General features: G+C 42.3%; 1 protein-coding gene across 7 annotated transcripts in view; it reads left to right on the top strand.

Annotated features, from left to right (window-relative positions):
• eya1 (EYA transcriptional coactivator and phosphatase 1) overlaps positions 1-21044 on the top strand; it is a 62906-nt gene extending 41862 nt beyond the window's left edge. For all 7 annotated transcript variants that reach the window (XM_085172734.1, XM_085172733.1, XM_085172738.1 and 4 more), the window contains 10 exons: positions 660-846; positions 1475-1617; positions 2337-2420; positions 5650-5739; positions 14427-14485; positions 14595-14755; positions 14982-15096; positions 15442-15563; positions 16363-16463; positions 18775-21044. In XM_085172734.1, the coding sequence (XP_085028860.1) occupies positions 660-846; positions 1475-1617; positions 2337-2420; positions 5650-5739; positions 14427-14485; positions 14595-14755; positions 14982-15096; positions 15442-15563; positions 16363-16463; positions 18775-18855 (1143 nt within the window). In that variant the 3' untranslated portion in view covers positions 18856-21044. The remainder of the gene's footprint in view (positions 1-659; positions 847-1474; positions 1618-2336; positions 2421-5649; positions 5740-14426; positions 14486-14594; positions 14756-14981; positions 15097-15441; positions 15564-16362; positions 16464-18774) is intronic.
• Positions 21045-21310: the final 266 nt, after the last annotated feature.

The following is a 21310-nucleotide window of genomic DNA, read 5'->3' on the forward strand; positions in this document are numbered from 1 at the left end:
AGCAAATGACCCATTGTCTGGAAAGCATCTTAGAAATAAGTCCAGCCTTTTGCACGCTTGGAACTGGGCAGGCTTTTGGACAGAAACTTAAGAAAAGGGAATTTAAGAAAAGGATTCCCTAAAAGTCAGGAACTAGCCATGGAGATGATAATGTTAAATGAGATGCAGTGAACTTAGGACAAATTCTTCAAAGAAATTTTGAATATGATGTCTCTTTTAACTCTGTCATCTCCATTACCACAGCACCATTTCCACAAACCATGAACAGAAACTCCAGTGCTGTCCAGTTTTGTGTGTATGACATCATGTGTGTAACGTCTCTTTTCATCACTATTGGGAAGATGTCTGAATGAAACTTTGAGGGACACTGACACACAAGTGACCTACAGAGTTGTGTCAAATTAAAGGAAAAAGCTGAACACTGAACCCCTACAGTGCTCTTAGAGGGAAAAGTACAATAGGGGTTAATAAAAAGTTGTTCTAAGTGATCGTCTGTATCCTAAAAAGGAAAATCATGAGTGTTCTTCCCCTGAAAGAATTCAAGCAGTTTTTGGTTGCAATTTATTCCCTTACATGTGTCTGACTAAATTAAATGCCATCACTTTAATCAACTAATTAAAAGTTATCAACTTTTTCAATTTACCCTACTTACTCCACAGGACTACCCAAGTTATCCAGCCTTCGGCCAGGGCCAGTATGCTCAGTATTATAACAGCTCACCCTACACTTCACCCTACATGACAAGTAACAACACCAGCCCCAGCACGCCCTCAACCACCACTACCTACACCCTCCAGGAACCACCCACTGGCATCACCAGCCAAGCCCTCACAGACAACCCTGCAGGTAGGAATTAAACCTCAGTTAGACCTGCCTTGTATAACCTGAATATCACCAGTTTGATTCTGGTAAGAGGTGTGTGTCTCTTGGAATTTGCTCTCCATAGCAGAGAAAATGTTCACTTCCACCACATAAGAACAGGACAGTTTGAGCCACTACATCTAGTGGTGAGATAAAACAGAAATCAGATGTAAGATTTTCCATAATTTCATGTGACATTAATGCATCATCTTGCAACTGAGATTGTATATTATAAGCCACTCAGAATTTTATAACTGCATTTGAAATTGTCATCATTCACACTGAAGACAGCTGGCTTTAACTAAATATAATTTCATGCTTCCATCATTCAATTTAGATAAATGACATTTTAGCTATTTCCAGTTGACATGCACTCCATTACCTCTTGTTTATTAAATCAGTATGGCGCACAGTAGCCTTTATTATTTGTTCTGCGTCTGATTTATGGCATGCTTGTTACCTGCAGTCTTATAAGTTATGTCTCCTGCAGGATGCTGTCTGTCCTCCATCAAGACAAATGGTCCCTTTAAACATCTTTTCTAAAAGCAAATAGAAGCTCGTCTTCGGTGCGCTCTTTTAATACTCCCCTTCCTCCTTCTTTCCTTCCTTTCAGGAGAGTACAGTACCATCCACAGTCCATCAACCCCCATTAAAGATTCAGATTCAGATCGATTGCGCCGAGCCTCGGATGGAAAGTCACGTGGCCGTGGAAGAAGGAACAACAACCCATCACCGCCGCCCGACTCTGACCTTGAGGTAGGGTGAACCCGCTACCTTGGCGACAGACAGCCTCGCCCTGTCTGAGACACATGGACACTAATCCACTTACTATATGGCTGCCACACCAACTTTAACACTTGATGGACATTAATACTTAAAGACATGATTCCTTAACTTTAAATGCATTATTAATGCATTGTGGAATATATGAGTCATCACTAAACGCATATCATCTATAAAGAGCTTTGTATATCGTATAAATAAACAATAAGGCATGTGATTAAGTGAGTCATCACTGATGAGATACGTACTACATATATACCACGCACTGAAGACTGCTGTTGCTTACAGTGGTGTTATTGCCCACTTTGATAGTGACCATGTGTCAAAATAAACTTGCTGTAATTTCGAGGACTCTTCATTAATATGTTATTAATTTGACTGAGGATAATAGCAGCCATTAAAACACTGACATCATGGCATGTTAACATATCTAGTTAATTAGTTTGTCACTATTGATTACTCTAATGTAAAGGGCATGGGGTGGAAAGTGTGTAGTGGGGTGGTGAGAGAAGTGTTGCGGTGACCAACCCAAGCAAATGGATCCTGGTCCCTGTGGCACACGAATACGCTCCTGGCCTATTGACCAGGAGGATCACCTTGCAGCCCTACAGAGTGCACCATTGATTTTGCCTCTTTTTTTCTCTGTTTTTCTTTGTTTCTTTCTCCCCCACCTCTGCCCCCCATCTCTCTAGCGAGTTTTCATCTGGGACCTAGATGAAACAATCATCATTTTCCATTCCTTGCTTACGGGTTCTTATGCCAACAGATATGGACGGGTGAGTGACATCAGACTCTGGCAGTAGCCATTCACTTTATCAGCAAAATGCATGAATATTAAAAGGAGGGGGGCAGAGGATAGATTTCACTTTGCTCTAACCCCACAGTGAGACGATAGAGCAGAACTCAATGTATAGATAATTGCTTCTTCTTTTTTTTAAATGAGTCCAATGAGATCTGACAAAAACCTTTGCAGCTGTTGGGGGGCTCTGCATGGCCCGGCTGTAGGGGCTCACAACAGTTGCACTCTGGATGTCTATTGACACATCTTGAGTGTTCCTTTCTCCTTCAGAAATGCCACATTGTTAGTTTAATTAAGTGCTTCTCAATCCATCCTTTTCAGGCAGGGATCTCCCTGGAGACCCTGGCAGGAGAGTGAGTCCACTAAATACAGCCCAGCCAGAACTCAAACTAGAGCTTAGAAATTCTGCCAAACCTGGCTTAATTAAGACTCAACAAATATGTATGTATTAACAAACATATATTTTTATTATAGCGAAAGGTCATTTCTATCCCATGTAACTTTGTGTGCTCATGAAATGAAGAGTTTACTTTTGCAGGGTTTTCTATTTGTTGTTTCATGTAAATTGCTTCTCTAAATTTAAACCTTCAAACAAATAATTTGGGAAATAAGCCAGAATGCTTTTCTCATGGTTATATTGAGGTCATAGGTTCCTTTAAAGTACATCATCCTGTCTGTTTTTCCCCTTCTAGATATAAAAACTGACTTTAATATGAAATTCATAAACTAATATGCATTTAATTTTAATTTTGTTTTAGAACAGTGGGGTTTTTTTTGTTTTGTTTTGTTTTTAAATGACATATTACTCCTATGTCAGAGAGCTTAGCATCTGCAGCCCATGCTCTATGCCTTTGTTCTGGTATGAGGGGTGTTTGATGGGGGTAGTGTTTTGTTTTGAGGGTGAAAGAGGGCTGCCCCACGACCCTTTACTGTTTATTTACTTTATTCCCAGCCCTGCCTGCTGCGTAAAGAGAGAGCTAAACGCTTAGGGAGCTGTGGCTCCGTCATGAGGGTCTCTTGCACCATGCACACACATAATCACACATAGGGTCTCCAGTGTGCTCCTCTGAAACTCCATAATGGCCCATTCCATCAGAGCTCATATAGGATGCGACAGCTAACTAGAGCCACTCTTGATTTTTTCATTTGTTCTCTGTTTTTCTTCCTCTCTGCCCATTTTACTCACTTTGTAACCCATGTTTTTGTCCCTCTGCCATGCCCTTATCTGAAATACAGATCTATAAACTCCCTTAGAAAGGAAAGTTAAGACTAACAACCAGCACAACCATTCCACCCCCTTCTCCTCCTTTCTGGCTTTCATTGATGCCAGGCATAAACAAAAAAGATACAAAACAGTTTTCCCTCCTAGCTGCTCTAAACTTGCTATAAATAGATGTGTATCTGAGTGAGTGCACATCCACACTTTCGCTCACTCTCTGTGACCTCCCACCCGCACACTCTCTGACTTTTTTTTCTCTCCCTCTCTCTCTCTCCCTCATACACATAAACACACTGCTGTTCTTATCAGCTCTTTTAATTGGCATCAAGGCAGCTCACCCCCATAAAGCTGATGGCTAAGGCCAGCTGTGCTGGTACTGGGCTGGCCAGAGCGAGAGCTTAAAGTGGGTGGGGATGGGGGTTGTTATTGGTAAGGGGCTTGAGGGTGGAGGGGGAGGCTTGGCGTCCCCCTAAAGCCACTGACATCTCAGGACAGGTGGTGCTGGAGCAGTGACAGCAGCAGCACTTTGGCCTTCTGGCCTGCTTGTATTCTTAACTCCCTCACTGACTGATTGTTTAGATTTAATTGGAAAGGATTCACTTGTGCAGAAAAGGCAGCCTTTTCCCACCAAACCAGTCCATAAGAGTGAATCACCCAACAGCGCCAGAGGTTGGGAAGAGGGAGCTGGTAGCCTGTTCATGTGGGAGGCTAATTATTTTTGATGAATTCTTACTGAAAGATTGGTTCAAACTGGGAGGTTAAGAGGAAGGAGAAAGCCTCTAGAAGTGGGGATTGAGCTCTCCTTGTGTGGTTTGTACTCCGTCATTTTAGAGAAAACATAAGCATTGTGGGGTGTGACAGCTAATCAGCGGAAAGCTCAGGTGTGTCTTTAGGTGGTTTAACTCTGTAATCCCTGCTTCTGGTCCTGCCTGGCTTGTCTCTTATACAGGTCTCACCCAGCTGCAGGAAAACCTCCTTCACGGGAAGCTTTTGTCTTGACTTTGTCCTTTACTTGCTGAGGACATTCTGCTGATTTGAGACTTAAAATGTAAAAGGCATTCAATATGTATGAAAACAAACAAGCACAAAAAAAGAATGTAAACATATCTCTTATGTTATTCTCTAAGTTATTTAATTAATAGTAATATTAATATATATGAAAACCCTAAAGTAAAACAACAATAAACAATGGACAATTTTATAATCATAAGAAGTTTCATTACAATTACAGTCATTATGGTTTATAATTTTGTAGATGTTCATGTGAGAATGATCTGATGACATTTTGCCTATACGTTAACTTTTTAAAAGGAAAACTGCACACATTGTCACATGCTCATTAACTATTTACAGTGTTGTTCACTCCTCTCTTGGTATTATCTTACAGACAGTGCAGCCATATCACCATTGCAGCACGTGTCACATTGCTGACAGAGATCACAATTTAAGGAGGAATTTGTAGTTGCGCCTGATATAGGGATTAATATAACTGTTGAATTATTTTGCAGTTTTAATTTTGAACAAACGGAGTGACTGTCAGTTAACTAAAGAAACTTTACAGGGAATCGTATTTTATCATGTAGAGAGCAATCAGATGATGCATCTGGACAACTATGTGGAGAATGGGCTATTTACGATGAGGCTGTGACCCCGGCTCTTCCATTTAACTGCCCCTCCCAAGAACAGGCATGGTTTTACTCGGTTCATTCTGTCTGTCTGTGGCATTTCTGATGACTATTCTGGTCCCTTTCAGAGGGTCGTAAACAGAGGCTGAAACTTTCAAGTGCGCCTAATGTCTTCTTTTATGGGAATACCTTGCTGTAGAATTTAAAGGGATTTCTGTGTTAATTGACAGACTTGCAGGGAACTTCATTATTTACTGTTCTGCATTGCTTCATCTGCTTCTTCAAACATACAGTATATACACACACACTTACATTTCAGAATAATGTGGTTTGATTTAATTCGTTTTGTCTGTTTTCTGTAGGACCCGCCAACATCTGTATCGTTAGGCCTTAGGATGGAAGAAATGATCTTCAACTTGGCCGACACGCACTTATTCTTTAACGACTTAGAGGTGAGTCTGTTTGTGTGTGTTTTACTCTGGTATGTTTTGTTTCTGCACAATTGCCTTCTGTTTACTTTCTGATGATTTTAGTGGCCAGAGGAGTGGATGTGCTGGGGTGTGAGAATTTTTTAGTAAAAGAAGCAACTGTTACGTAGCGTAGAGCCTCTTTTACTAATCTCTTAGTAATCTATCCCATAAGCGATGGCATGAATTTTACATGCGCTGTCAGTCTCCTGGGTCACCAGCCCTGCCCCCCCCCACCTCCACTGTCTTCCCACTCCCATGGCAGCTAGTCCAATTTGTCAGGCTCTAGTGTTTCTGTGGCTGCTCTGTCTGTGTGTCATGCTGTGTGCTTGGTGTCGCTGTCCACCTACACCACACCACAGACCCCCTCTGTCACAGCATGAAATCCCTGCCACCTCCCCTCCCTTGCCCCCCTGATTCATGTACAGTTAGTGTAAAATCTTCCCCTGGGGCACAGGAATAGAAGGATCAGGCGTGGAGAAAAATGTGTGTCACATTTGTTGAAACAAATGTGACGCACACTTCATACATGGGTATGAAGCATACCCTCTGTGCAGATTCAAATGTCAAACCCAACTTACAAGCAACTGTCTACAAATTTATCGCATTTTCTATATTTGCATTTTTTTTTTGTCCACGCCTCAACGTTTTTCTCCCGGTGAATCTGATCCCACCGGCCCTGCTTTTTTCCTCAGAGTCCTGCTTTATGCTGACCTCACAGGAGAGGAAATGTTTTGTTTGATACTTAAGTGTGAAGAGATCTGCGGCCGGCCTGCCAAGTCTCATTACTCACCACCATGTTCGGCTGTGCTACATGAAGCAAGCCCAAGAACGAGCAAAAAACATGGGAGACAGGGAGACAGAGAAAGAAAATATGCATACTCCCCCAAAAAGACAAGCGACTGAGATCCCAAGTGCAGTCATCGTGATCAAAGTTAATTGGCTACAATTGGCTGGTTAAATATTTCCTTATGCCCTGGCCATGTAGAAGCTGTTGTAGCTGCACTTTATTTAATAGATGTGCCCCAATCATTTGAAAAAAATGGCACTTTGTGACAATGCTTAAATGTGGTTTTGCTCAACATCTGTCCCGTGTTTTGATCCTTTCATGTGCTTTGAAAGTGTTCGCAGATGAATTGGCAGCTCAGTCTACTTCAAAACTCCAGCACACACATTTCTTCTGCTCTGTCTCAGCAACAGTATTATTCGATTTTGTGTTTAGGCTTTAAGGACTCAATTTTTGCAGCTTAAATTGGTGTAGTATGCTCAGGTAGGGATGCTTTTTACAGTGTCCAGTGTAAAGATGTCTCTGCAGATTCTGCAGTAATTGTCACTAACAATCATACCAGAGGAGGAGTGACATTCTCTTGAAGGCATATTGATCTCTCCTCTTAAGCTGAGCAGGGCCAGTGTGAGTGTTAAGTGCCAGGTCTCAGCAATGCCTAACCAGTTGTATTTCCTCTCTGCTGATTTACGGTCCTGCATCTCAGATAGAGCCAAGTAGAGTCCAACTATAAATACCACAGCCAGCAGCAGTTATGTATTTAAGCATGTGCAGAAATGCATATGGTCCATCTAATTTGGTCTAAGCCATAAAGGGAGACCCCAGAGGCTGTGCAGAAACACAGGTGCAGAGTTAGTGGCCTGACGGTGTGTGAGTGGTCCATCTAAGTCTTAACACTGTTCTGACAGCCACTGCACGAGGATATTAAATAGGAGCTCAATAAAATTTCAAAGTGTGTATAATTCCTAATTGTTTTAATTTGAATATGGTTTCTTTTAAAAAAAATAGATTCAAAGTTTTTAAAGCATTGGGCTGCTTTATAGGACATCTAAAAACCACAATTAAGCATAATATTGTACTGAGTCTGCAGAGGCCACATGCCACAGGCCACAGCGTATAATGCGTGTTAGTGTGTGTGTATATCTGTGTGTGAATAGAGGCTGGACTGTGTTGATAGAGCTGGTGAGTGACGATTCAGGGGAAAGTCATAAAAAGAAAGAGGGCATGCCGAAGGGGTCAACAGGGATCAGTTTCCCCCTTATGTCTCTCTCTCTCTCTCTCTCTCTCTCTCCCTCGCCCTTTTTCCTCCAACCATTTTTTTCTGGATCAGCACTCTCTTGTTTTTGTTCACTGTTTTTTATATGAGTCCCAGAAATACTGAAGTTTCACTAAAAGACCTCCCTTCCCAACTTGCACGTGCAATTCTCTCGATCGATTGTCCCACACAAGCCATTTGTTATTAAGCTCTATTATAAAGGAAAGGTGTATGATTGTATGAACAGCACGATCTGTTTTCTATCATCAAAAATGCTCAGTATAGAATAATCCATACTGAAGCGATCTCAGCTCTATTAATTTTTTTTTATTCTGGTTAGAAAAATTGTATTTCAGTATTTACAGAAATAAGCAAATACTTACTTTATTACAATTTGTAAAACAGAACAAATACTGGTTGTAATCAGTTAATAATAATATCCAATGTAATGGGGTTTTTTTTCAGTATCATACTCTGACAATACCAAACCTGTTATCATCTTTGAAATATAGCAGATTGGCCTCACTGAATGCCTTTGTGGCAGGGGATTGCATGTGGAGTTAATTGATGGTCTGAAGTGATGTGTATAATGAAGTCCACTGAGGCTGAGCGCATAGAGAAGACTGACAGCTCTGCTGTGGCTCGGGGTGTGAGTTTACTGTAGGTGTGCTGCTCTAGGCCGAACTCTAATGCTGAGCAGTATGTGGGAACCAGGGGCCTCTTTCTCGCTGGCCGAGCCCCCTGTGTTCCCCTCTCAGTGGGGTACGGGGGCTGCCGTCTCCCGCCTCCTTGGGTGAGAAAACAACCCTCCCAGTCTGGAGAATAAAGGCCATGGGGGCAAACCACTCACAGGGCAAGAGAGGGGGAGAGGTCTCTAAAGGTGGGAACATTTTAAATTAGTCCACTGATGCCTCTTTGCTCTGTGCAGCGCACACTCACACACTCTAAACACGTGGAGCTATACCCACACACATATGGAAACGCATGCATACTATACGTAAGTGTATAATCAAACGCTGACATTCGCTCACACATGCCTGTGTAACAATCCTGTAACACTGTAAGCTGACTACCTTTTATAGCTCCCAGCCTGCAGTCACAGGGTTGAAAACTCCTCTGTCACTTTCACCCAGGGGCTGCCTGTTAATGAGCGATGCTGTGAAACACACGGTTACCTTTTCCTACTGGCTGAAATGGCCCTCCAGAGCCTCTTATTGTGGAGCCTTTCTGTTGGTTTTATGTCCCACTTTAGAAATGCAGTCCTGTACTTGCAATTCTATATGACTGGTAGCTTTATTGTGTTTTTAGTGATAGTTTATTTCTTGGTGATTTTATTCCTGGGAAAGCAGGGCTGTGATGCTAGCTGTGATTTTCATTGCATCACAAAATTAAGTCATGCACTTGATCAGTTACCAATTAGCACTACAGCAGAATTAGTGATTATTTGTATATTCATAGGAAATCAAAAACACAACACTGTCATCATGTTAGACACCTTTATAATAGCACATAAATCTGTAAAGATCTGCACCAGTAAAAAGCTTGGAAACCAGAAATTACAACTTTCTTTTCTTTTTTTTAATTTATCAACTTTCAACATGCTGCCGAAACCAAACTACAACATTTTTATACGTGGTATATTTTGTCAGATGGGCTTCTTTGGGTCTGCGCACAGTGATGTGGTTATTTTAATCATTTGCTTGGCCACTGATGCTGCACTCAGACATAACTCCATCAGGTTTCAAGGCGGGGTTGATGGTGTGTTTTGGGAGGACTACAAACAGAAAGTGGTGGTTTCAAAGCCATCCTGTCAATCTATGCTCCACAGAGGTCCACATCAACCCCATCCTCCACTATCCTCAAACAGCTGATTCATACACCACTAAGGGTTGAGGGTTCATGGAAAATACAACATTACGGTCTGGTGACAAATGAGGAAATTTTACAGGAGTTTTCTAGTCTTGCGTTAAAAAGAAAGTTGCAACACCTGTGCAACGTGATTTGTGTAGGAAGAGATAGGAAAGTGCACAGATTTGTCCAAACAACAGACCACTCGGCAGGGATAAACTCCTTCACTACGGATTTGTTCATTGCTGGGGGAAAATGCTGAAATGACTGAGATTTGATATGGCATTTAATGTTGCTCTCCTTGAGGTGCGGTTTGGATTTGAAGTGCCAAAAATAAGAAATAATGAGGAGCAGCTCGTCTATCACACAGAAGTAATTTATACTTTTCGTTGCCTACCTGTGGGGTGTGCCTTTTTTCCTTCTTTCTTTTCTAACTTTAAGCTACAGAGCTCTAAAAAACATTTTGTTAAAATGCAGTTTGCTTCCCTCTGTGCCCCCTTTCCTGGTTGTTGGATTTTTTTTTAAAACCAGCATAGACTTACCTGTGCTTTGTTTGGCACTGCTGTTTGAATTCCATGACTGTTCAAGCACAGATTGTGGATTGGAATGAAGTGGGTTTGAAGAACTCTCCCTTTGTTACCCACATCCTGTGTTTGACCCCCAGATAATCACAGGCCCCCCTCCCATCTGCACCCTCCTCACCCCCCTAGACAGGGGTGCCTTTGGTGGGAACATAGAAGGAAGTTGCTGGGGGTCACAGACCACTGGGGGGGGGGGGGGGGGGTGACAGCCTCTACCGGCAGAGTGTTGAGAACCTGCGAACCATGGATGAGCCTTTTTCACATGGCATTAGCCTGTAGGGTCACAGGGAATTTCGCGATGATGGCTGTTATCGCTCACACTGTGGTGTGGGGTGGGTGGCCAAAACACACAGCTCACCTGAGAGAGAAGATGAGATAGGGGGAGAGAGGGGGCGGCTTGGATCTAAAAAGTGGACCCTATTGTGTGGCAGTGACCTAGACCTTCATCGGGGGGAAAAATGGTCAAAGAGGGAGTAAACATGGTCCTTTCTGTGTTGTGGTAGCATGCATTACAGAGTTACCCCGTCTTTCTTCTCCCTACCTCTGACTGCTGCAGTCACCACTCTGAGCTCGATCCAGGGCTACAGGAAGACTCATGCCGTCATCACTGATTGCTTAATGACAGATGCCAAGGGAACAAAGAGGGCTCTGATAACTTCCTCCCCAGTGAAAGGTTTTCAGCAGACTAGTGGAAAGACAGACAGAAAAAGGAAGAGAGAGTGAATGATGCCGAGATGGAAGCATCCTGTCTTCAATTCGTTTTTTTTTTAGTTTGCGTTTTCTTCTTTCCTGTACAGATAAAACTGCTCGGTAGCTGAATGAACTCTGATAAAAGAAAAGAATGCCACTGATGAATTTCACAGAAAGACTTGGTGTTTGCATAAGGAGCAATTGCTTCTGGTGGAGGGTCTTCACTTCTTAGTACAGTAGGAACATCTGGTGTAAGTTAGCAGTGATTGTAGGTTTTAGAAAGACCACTGTTTGCTTGGTGAGGGAAGAACAGGGGGATGCAGTGGAAAAGAGGTGTTCAAAAGGTTCTAAGAAATTCTGACTGCCCCTCAATGTGCCACCGTCATGAAAGCCTGTCAGTCTATAGTTAGGATTATACAAACAAAATATTTTTCCTTCTAAGGCTTCAAGCGACAGCAAGTTCAAGACCCTATAATTTATTAACTTTATGAAGTCCTGCACGACTGCAAATAAACTGCTCCTTCATAATGTGGCAATATATAAGTCATAAATTATTATGGTCATGTGATTAAGTACATTTTTTTATTTGCCCTCTTTTGACTGAATTTTCACAAACTATTGTAAAATCCACAGCCTGCTAGTGTTTCCTTCGTTCTGTCGTCTTCGACCTGCTCTGTTCATGGCCCTGTGGTGTTTATGAGGCCTTCAGAAGTGGCTCCTAATGAGTATGTGTAAGAGTTACTGTACGACATTACCCACAGCTACCTCCTCTATTAGCTTTCCCAGGGAGCCAGTGCAGAGGTTTATGCCAGCCCCAGCTGGGAAACGTAATTGTTGAGTTGAGTCTTCTCATTCATCCAGCAACCCAAAATCCACACACGCACACACACACACCAAAAAAGCCTTTTCATCTATTAATACAGCATTGTAACATAATCAAAAAGCTATGTAAACATTTCAGAAACAATGAAGTTCAAATGGTGCAGACATTTAAACTCCAAAACCCTGTATTTTTCTTGGCCCCTTTGAATGTTTAACACTTTACATTTGTTGGGGTTTGATGTGTTTATTGGGTTAAATATTTGGACCCATCCATGAAAAATCATTCGTAATCAGGCAGCAGGTACAATGGCTCCAGTTTGGCCTAATTACAGAGACGTATTAATGTGCTTCATGCCATAGTGAAGTATCGCTTGTACGACCTAAAATAGCTCCATTATTAACGTGCTAACAGTGTTCTCAGATATGCTTTGATACACGCTCGGTGTCATACTCTGAAAGAAAACATTACGGGTGAAGAATATAGGGAGCTGTTTTAAACAAGGCTCAATAAAGTGGGATAGAATTTTGTAACCAACTCAGTGAAATTGGTGGCAGAAGCTGCTCATCAGCTTATTGTGTCTGCTTCGTGAGCAGATCATTACTAGATAACAAAAGCATTCCAGTCACTTACGTTGAAATGGGAGGTCTTTAAAACGAAGCTTAATGAGGGTAATGAGGTTAACCCAGGATGCTGTTTTTGTTTTCTGAAACAAGCACACACGCCTCTACTGCTTACAGAATTACGTGGAACAATATGCGTGGGTTGAGAGCTATTCTCTGGAAAATTTGGGGATTATTTGTGAACACAAATTATCTACAAGTTTGTTGGCAACAGACCCTCAAGCTGGGACAAATTGTCGAGTTCTTCAACTGCCAGCGAGTATCTGGAAACAGATTAGGCCGACAGAGCAACAAGTCCCCACTTGCAACCCATGTCAGTTGGCAGTTCATCTTCTGAAACACATTGCTTCAAACTCACTCCATGTGAGGTCACTTTGGACTCTATCCCCCAGCCTTTACCCGTTTCTCTTCTCCATCTCCACCTCTCTACCCTTCCACCCCCTTATCGGGGTGCCAGAACCCCAGAGAGGAGGGGAGAGGGTCACGGGGTCAAAGTCTTTTCCTCTTTGGATCTCGGGGCTTGCTGGGAGAGGCTTGGCGAGAGAATGGCTGCATTAGAGCTGGGGTTGGGGGTCAAGATTTTAATTCTGTTAAAGAACAGCTGGTTTGAGTTTTTCTTCACGTCGCTCTTCCCTCCCTCTCTCCACAAATCCAGGGAGATGAAAAATTTGTTCAGATGGGAACCAGTAAAATAAAAAAGGTTTACGGTCCAAAGCCCTTACCCTTACCCTGCTCTAGCATTAGGGAGGAATGTAATAACGTCAGCATTTGGCCTCAGTTAGACTGACTTAAAACAAGGAAGTCCTTTCTAGGTTTTGGTGTCTTAACAGCCGGATGAAACTTAATTAAAAAGCTCAAAGATTTTTGAGGGATTTTTCATACTTGAGACCAGAGGAATTCACTTCCTCGTGTTTCATTTTTCTTGAGAAACTATTAACATAACTTTAAACAGGTGAGACAAACGTTTTTGGCAATTGCGTAACCACTTTAAAATCTTTAGCCTTCCTAAAAAATGAGAAGACAAACTAAATCATGGTGGATCAAGTGCTCTCTCTGTTATTCACACTGGATTAAAACTGACTGAAACAAATTTAGAAGTAACATAACATGAATTTCAAACCTTTTTGCTCTTATCTAGGCTATTGCTGAACCTCCTTATGGCAAAAATGCTAACCACACAACATCAAAGAAAAAAAATAGCAGCTGAGCTACTTTGTTTTTCTTTGCCCCACATGTCATATGCTTATCTAGATGCCAAGGCAGGACTCCCTCACCTTTCGCCACTGATGGGGTGGAAAGAGGGCAGGAAGGAGGAGGCACTAGAGGGTTCCCATAAATGGAAAACTAATAACAGATTTTATTTTAGTCTGCTTTCTCCTGCGCTCTTTTACCGGTTGGCTGGCTCACTAGCCCCGGGGCTGTGTTGGTGTGTGGCGCAGCAGCAATCAGAGGTCATAATTTCATTGGCGGTTAGCATCAGGTTCAATTTTTCTAGTAGGTTACATTTACCAAAGTCTGGATTGTGTTACTGTGTACCGGTAGAATCAGTGCAGGGCTGCAGAATCCTGCTACCTTTCCAAGAGGAGCCAGGCACCCCCAAAGGGGAAAAGGAGTGTGCGCATATGTTTGGAGATGGACACACACAGAGACACATACACATGCACAAACCATTAGTGCCAAGATGCTTGTACTAGCTAGCTCTAGTCCTTCTACTATGTAGAGTGTGTGTATATATATATATATGTATATATATGTGTGTGTGTGTGTGTGTGTGTGTGTTCATCTGTAATCTTATACATAGAGGAGGAAACCTGGCGAGTGTTTACAGTTTCTTGATTGAGGCTTATTGGTTATGTGCAGGAGTGTCCACATCTTTAGATGTCTTTCAGGCTGATGGTACAGTTTATTTTTATTTAGACCTTTGAGCTGCTGCATAGTAAATCAAAAAGGGGAAGAGCTGATTCAAAAGGAAATGGGGAGGCTGAATGTCTACAGGGAGCACAAAAAATACTGGGAACATACAGGAAGTGTCCCGCATTACACAATTAAGTGATTGTTTTGTGTATTTTAGGAATGTGACCAGGTGCACATTGACGATGTGTCCTCTGACGACAACGGCCAGGATCTAAGGTACAGCAGTGATTCATAGTTAGTCAACAAGAAATGCATCATATGCTCGGCCGCCACGAACAGTGAAACAGTTTTGTGCTAACACATTCTTTCTCTGCCCTTATTTTAGCACGTATAACTTCAGCGCTGATGGTTTCCATGCAGCAGCTACCAGTGCCAACCTATGTCTGGCCACAGGCGTACGGGGAGGCGTGGACTGGATGAGAAAGCTGGCCTTCCGCTACAGACGAGTAAAAGAAATTTACACCACCTACAAAAATAACGTTGGAGGTAATCCCCGGCAAGCAGATCTGCCCTGTACTGATTTTTTGAGTAGAAATGACTTTGCAGATGTACGTTCCCTCATTATGTGCGTGTTTGTGTGAGGGTACGCTCGTGTTGGTACGTGCGTTCTAAAAGCACACATGCCCCCACCACTTGGTCAGGGTAAATTTTGAAAACTTCGCTGGTATTCGGGGGGCCCGTCCAACCTAAACAATGTTACCCTGCGTTTCAGGTCTGCTGGGCCCGGCCAAAAGGGAAGCCTGGTTGCAATTGCGAGCAGAAATTGAAGCCTTGACGGACTCCTGGTTAACACTGGCACTGAAAGCACTAACATTAATCCACTCAAGGTAGGACTCCAGTGAGGAAAATTTTACACAGTCCCATACCGCAGATATATAAATTTGTATGTGGTGTGGAGTACCCTATACTCCCACATTATTAGGAAAACAGCAACGCTATGCATTTGTCTTTTTTAGACAGTCTTTATCTGCTCGTTTAGAAAAATACGTGTGCTAGGAGATCCGACTTGAAAAAGGAGCTGAAACGCAATCCTTCATTGCAGGACACTATTTAAAGAACTGATTCATTGCAGTGTCTTTATTTTCTGCACACTGTGTTTTCTTTTGTCCTCCTACAGAGTGATTTTGAATGATGTCACCTCTTTTTCTGCTCCTCTGTCTTTGTTACTGCAGGTCAAACTGTGTGAATATCTTGGTGACCACCACGCAGCTCATCCCTGCCCTGGCTAAGGTCCTGCTCTACGGATTGGGAATTGTCTTTCCTATTGAGAATATTTATAGCGCAACCAAAATAGGTAAAGACTGCATTCTGAAATAACTTGTTTGTTTAATATTTTATGTGGCTTTGAGACACAAATGTCTATTTATTTATTTTTACCCCGGTCAGGTAAAAACAGTTACAACATACATGCTGCTAAAGTGACAGGACTGAGGCACGGACGGGGTGGGAGATTGAGTCACCGGAGAGGGTTGATGTTCTTGTGTGAAGGAGTAGTCCCAATCAGCCTAGGATTATTTTCTTGGAGCTGGGCCTGTGCTGGGCCTCTTCAGGCCTCTCCTGCTCAATCTCTGCATATGAAACCACTTCTGCACATTTATGTCATTCCAGCGCAACAGGGCCCCGTCCTCTTCCTCCTCCTCCTCCTGCTTTTACCTCCTCACTTTCCCCTTTTTCTTTCTTTCTTTCTTTTTTTTTTTTTACTGTTTTAAATGCAAAATAAACATCAAGTTTCACTCTTGCATCAATATCTGACCCATCAGCTAAGAGTTCAGGGAGAGAAAGAGACACAGTGGAGCACAGTGGTCTTCAAAACCAGACCCTGTAGCAGGACTGATTTGCCGGTTTGTTCTAGATTTAAAGAGGAGAGGGGCAAAGTTAATGCTTTTAAGATTGTCTTTATCTGGGGGACAATCTTATCACATCTCCTTCCTGAACCCACTGTTTACACTCTTCCCTTCTTTGTAAATTTGGTGTTTTAAAGAGGCTCTTGTCACCCTCGGCTCCTAAATCAACTTTGAGCGTGTGTGTGCCTGCATATCTTTTTTGCATCCACGTAATGCTTTACTAAGAAACTGCCCACGACTTCTTCACAGGGAAGGAGAGCTGCTTTGAGAGAGTAATTCAACGGTTCGGGAGGAAAGTTGTTTACATTGTTGTTGGAGATGGGGTAGAAGAGGAGCAAGGCTCAAAAAAGGTAAGAGGTTTTAAAATAATAGATAAAGTAAACAACATGCACACTTGTATGTCTTTAGGGTATATTTACATGGTGAAAACAACCATGAGAACCACATAAAGTGTGGAGCAAAGAACTCGTGAGTAGTTTTCATAAGGTCAGGAGTTCATTGTGAGGGAACACCGAACATACCTGCCATCCTTTTCCAAAGAAAGGAATCAGCGCTCCGGCTTTCCTTCTCAAGAGTCTTTGCTTTGCTTTCATTTGTTTATCCTCTTATACTGCATCCAAGCACAAGAGAGAAAGTCTGTAGTGTGTAATCAGCCCTCTTCCTCCACCATCTCAGGTTTACAGAGCAGGGGAGGGGAGAGATGGCATAATTATATATTCCTGCTTGGTGCTCTGAGCAGTGTGAATGCTGTATGTGTAACGCTAGACAAGCCCTTTCAGGCATGTTGAAGGCGCATCGTAAATAGAGCGCACATAAAGGCGACTTAAATCATTGTTGATGAAATTAGAATATTTACTGCAATGACAAGCCTGTTAGCACGAGATGGATCAAGGAGGGCTCGCTGCCGACCTCCGCCCACGCTCTTGCAGGAAGCATGACAGTATCTGTTCAGATGAATTTGATGTCTCGCTGTTTTTTTTTTTCTCTTCCCCATTTTTTATGTTACTTGTTGGCTCTTGCACCAGATCTTGTGCATTCAGCATTCCTGTCAGGTTTGGATGTAAAGCAAATGCTGCATGTGAGACTCACACAGCAAACACGCTCTTTAGCAAATTAATCAGCGGCTCAGGAGAATACTTCCCTGACAGTTATGGTGAGCCGCCGTGTCACGCTGAAGACATTGAGTTTCCCTTTGAAAGTCCTCCAGCTCCTTCTTCACCTGTTTCTCCGTAAACAAAGCAGAAGCACGAGGACCGATGCAGAGCGATTAGGCAGCTATTAGAGAAAAGTAAGAGCCTTTACCCTGGATAAAAGCGTAAAGCAATAGCTCTGTGTTATGAAAAGGCGAACACGCCCTGGGAATGTGGTCTTGAGGGATGATTGTGGAAAAAGATGCAAATATTTTTACTCAGCTTTGAGTTGTTGGAGAGTGACATTGATGGAAGAATAAGGTGTTTTTTTTCCCTCCATTTGAGTGGTGCAAGTCCCGCGACATGCCATGCAGTAAAAGGTTTCTGTGTCAACATCAGAGAGAAGGTGAAATAACACAACAATTTCACCCTTCAGGAGGCGCATTTCAGACGTGACACATCGTGGAACTACAAAAGCAAAAGTCTGAAACTTCTCCCTGTTCTCGTTCCTTCACTTAGAAAAAAAAAAGAAAGAAAGAAAAAATTCACAATCCCTGTCTTCAGTTATTGCCTTCACTTGGGAGAGACAGCAGAGATAACATCACCAGCTTTTAAACTTAAAAGCAAAGACAATTTACAAAACAAAAAGCAAAAGAGCTTTTTAAGGGTCAGTGCAGGCTCTCCTAAGCGGAACATACGCCTGGGAGAGGCCATACCTTTGATAAGGGGAGGGTAATGGGCTCCACACACTGAGGAGCTGAGGACTCTACCTGACAAGCTCCTTTCATTCTCTACGACTCAGGTTTCTCCCCCCATCCTTTGCCTGGGAACAACAGCTCATTTGCACCGTCCTAAACACACACTGGCAGGCAGGAGGTTCATTCAAAAGACACTGTGGGGAGTTCATTTCTGTTCAAGTTAAAGACAGTCAGTGCATTAGTCTGGTGGTATAAAACTCCACTTTGATGCAGCAAAGAAATTAGTTACAGGTACAGATGTACAATTTGACTGCGCTGACTTATGCACAAGGGAGCAAGAGGAGTAGGTGGGGTGCGTTAATGATATGATTGCTTTTCCTGGTGAGTGGACCAGGCTTGCTTCATTCACTAAACATGTTACCGCAGTATAAAGAATAAGAAATCAGTTTAGAAGGCCTGCAAGTGTTGGTCTGTCCAATTCTAACAATGTGTGTTCTATGTTAAAGGCTGACTAAAAAGTATATATTTTGTCCATAACTTATTCCAAAATGAATTGATATGATTTGCAATCACGAAAAGAAACAAATGCACTCATCTTTTAATAAATAACTAAAAGAATTGATAAATATTTTGCTCATTAACATCTTTTTTTAGCAATTTTACTCTTTTATACTCTAAGGTGCATTTTCCTGATTGGAATAGAAGTTTTTATTTATGTAAATGGCTATAAAGATAATTTTAAAAAACTGATTAATTTGTTTTTTAATTAGTTTGAGAATTTTGAGTTTTGTGTTTAATAAAACTAAAAAAGATGCTTTTTCTTCCACCCACAGCACAACATGCCCTTCTGGAGGATCTCCAGCCATTCAGACCTCATGGCCCTCCACCATGCTCTAGACCTGGAGTACTTGTAGCACCACACCACCATCGTGTACCCCCTGCTCCGCTTCGGCACACCACACAACCTTTCACCTTCGCCCTCCAGCCCCATCCCACGCTTGCCACGGACCCCACAGCTCAGAAAAAAAAAGACAAAAAAACAAACAAAAAAAACAGCCGTGTTGCTGTGCTGCCTGGCGTCGGTCTGTCACTACATTGGAAGAAAAGAAGAGGAGAACGGAAAAAAGACTGAGCACACGGTTAACGTGCTGACATACGGTCACACATCGTCTTAACCCTAAACTCTTTCCTTCTTTCTTTTTTCCGGCGAAGCGAAGGAGAGAGAGAGAAAGAGAGAGAGAGAGCGAGGTGAATTTACGGCGCTGCAGCTGCTTGCCCTGGTTACTGTGAATTGGCCGCTTTCTGAAGCTGTCAAAGTGTTTTACAGCCCCCTGTTTGTGCCGGGACTCTGTCAGGGTTCACACCTGTGAGGAGAGCAGAGCTACTGATGGCCTCGCCTCGCTTCGCCTCACTTCGCCCCAGAACTCAGTTACAGCGAACTGCAGGGCCCACAGCTACTGGTGGGGACTTTTCTGCGTCCCTCTGGCTCGCCCCACGTCTGCTCTTCGCCTCCGCTTTATTTCTGTTCCTCTGTTTACCCACTTCGTAGCCTCCCCTTGGCTGTGGGGCAGAAAGACAAAGCAAGTGCTCCTCTGTAAAGCGTCGGCCTGGGAGCTCTGTGCTTCTTATTTATGAACAGACACTTTGTGAGTGGCACCGCACCACTGAGAAGGTACCTCGATGATAAAAGACTCGTGCCTTTCACAAAGTACTATTGATTTCCACCGCAGCGAGAGGAAGACTTTTATGGAAGAGAGAAGAAAAGGGGGTTTTCTAATAATTTAAGAAAATTACAAAAAACTTTATTTACAATGCTGAGACAATCATGTACAGAGGAAATCTTTTGTGTGTGTGTGTGTGTGTCTAAGTTTGTAATCACTGGACTATTCCTTCCTATATTCATTTTAGGTACATGCTCTTGAAAGATGGCAATGCTTTTTCATTGAAGTTTAAAAGAAAAGGCATCCCATCGCACATAAGCTTGTGCGAGGACGCCTGAAAGTGTTGATGTGTTAAAGTTACGTTCGATAAACAAAATATGTAGATATTGGGATTTTGTGATAAATTGTTTTGTCAAGACCAAAAGCATGGATGTCAAGTGTCAAGGACCTTTCTTTTCACTCTGTGATGTTTTCTCGTCCTTACAGGAAACTTCAGTCACACACTTTATATAGAACAACAGGTCTCTTCTTACTATACGTCCTTCTCGGACACATATATCAAAGGGAAAATATACATTGTTTTTTTTTTCTTTAGTTATGCAGGAAGGTAGCTCACAACCTTGTGTCCTTATGGCATTTCACCAGCTTGCAGCCCTGACCCCATATATTCAAAGGCAAACACAATTCTGACGAGGGTTTTGGATACGGCAGACGGGAATTTCTGAGAGCCATTTTAATGTCAAATTTGAATAAATCTGATGTTTGAAAAAAACAAACAAAAAAGCAGGCTTGAATAGGTTTTATTATCTTTTATACAAGCACTATAACAACTCTTGTACAGCAAGCGTAATTTTGTATACTGTAGTGTTTTTATTTCGACTTTGAGAATACATTCTGTGTCCCTCTTTGAAGCAGCTGAAGTACACGAAGCCCTTTTTCGTAGCGCTTCTGCATCTGTGGACGGGGAAACCATAATTAGCATTGAGAGAAAAGCCACTAACTTCGAGAGGTTTGTGAACATACAGGACATGTGCTATCGACTGTGAATTTCTTAAACAGAAACCGACTCGTTCTGTTTCTAATTTCTTTCCCTCCTTTGCACATGATCACTGTTGTCCTTTTACATTTCAATTCAAATCCTTCTCTCTTCTGACGTACCCCTCCCCCCAGCCCCGGCAATCACACGGGGTATCTACATATTGCTGCTAGATCAAGGTAATGGTAGTTAAATAGAGGAAATGTTTTATAGATTCATACAGCACGCTTTTTTTTTAAATTATGTTGCAATCATAAATGCAAACTGGAAATACTTTACATTACATGGGCCTCATTGTGGGAAAAAAACGCAAAAGATTGTCGTGTCTGCAAATTATGTGTACAGATGTTTTTGACATTATTATTTGATTGTGTTTAAATTAATAAAACTGATTTGTGAACTGTTACACGTTGCTGACATTTTGTCCCCTTTTCTTTAAAACTACAACTTAAAATTTAACATTTTTGTTTTTTTGAAGAGCAACATTATTGCACCCCACAACCACCATGACTAACCACCAGTGTCCAGATTGACACAGATGCCATAGGGTTCAGACACTAATCCTACCAGGAAGTAAACAGAAACTGGAGCTCTTACAAGTCTAGACCAAACAACAGCCCATACCCTTTACACACACATGCTAATCACATCCCTTTATTAATCTTCCCCATG

Source organism: Neolamprologus multifasciatus, chromosome 9, assembly GCF_963576455.1.
Source record: "Neolamprologus multifasciatus chromosome 9, fNeoMul1.2, whole genome shotgun sequence".
NCBI classification, from domain to species: domain Eukaryota; kingdom Metazoa; phylum Chordata; class Actinopteri; order Cichliformes; family Cichlidae; genus Neolamprologus; species Neolamprologus multifasciatus.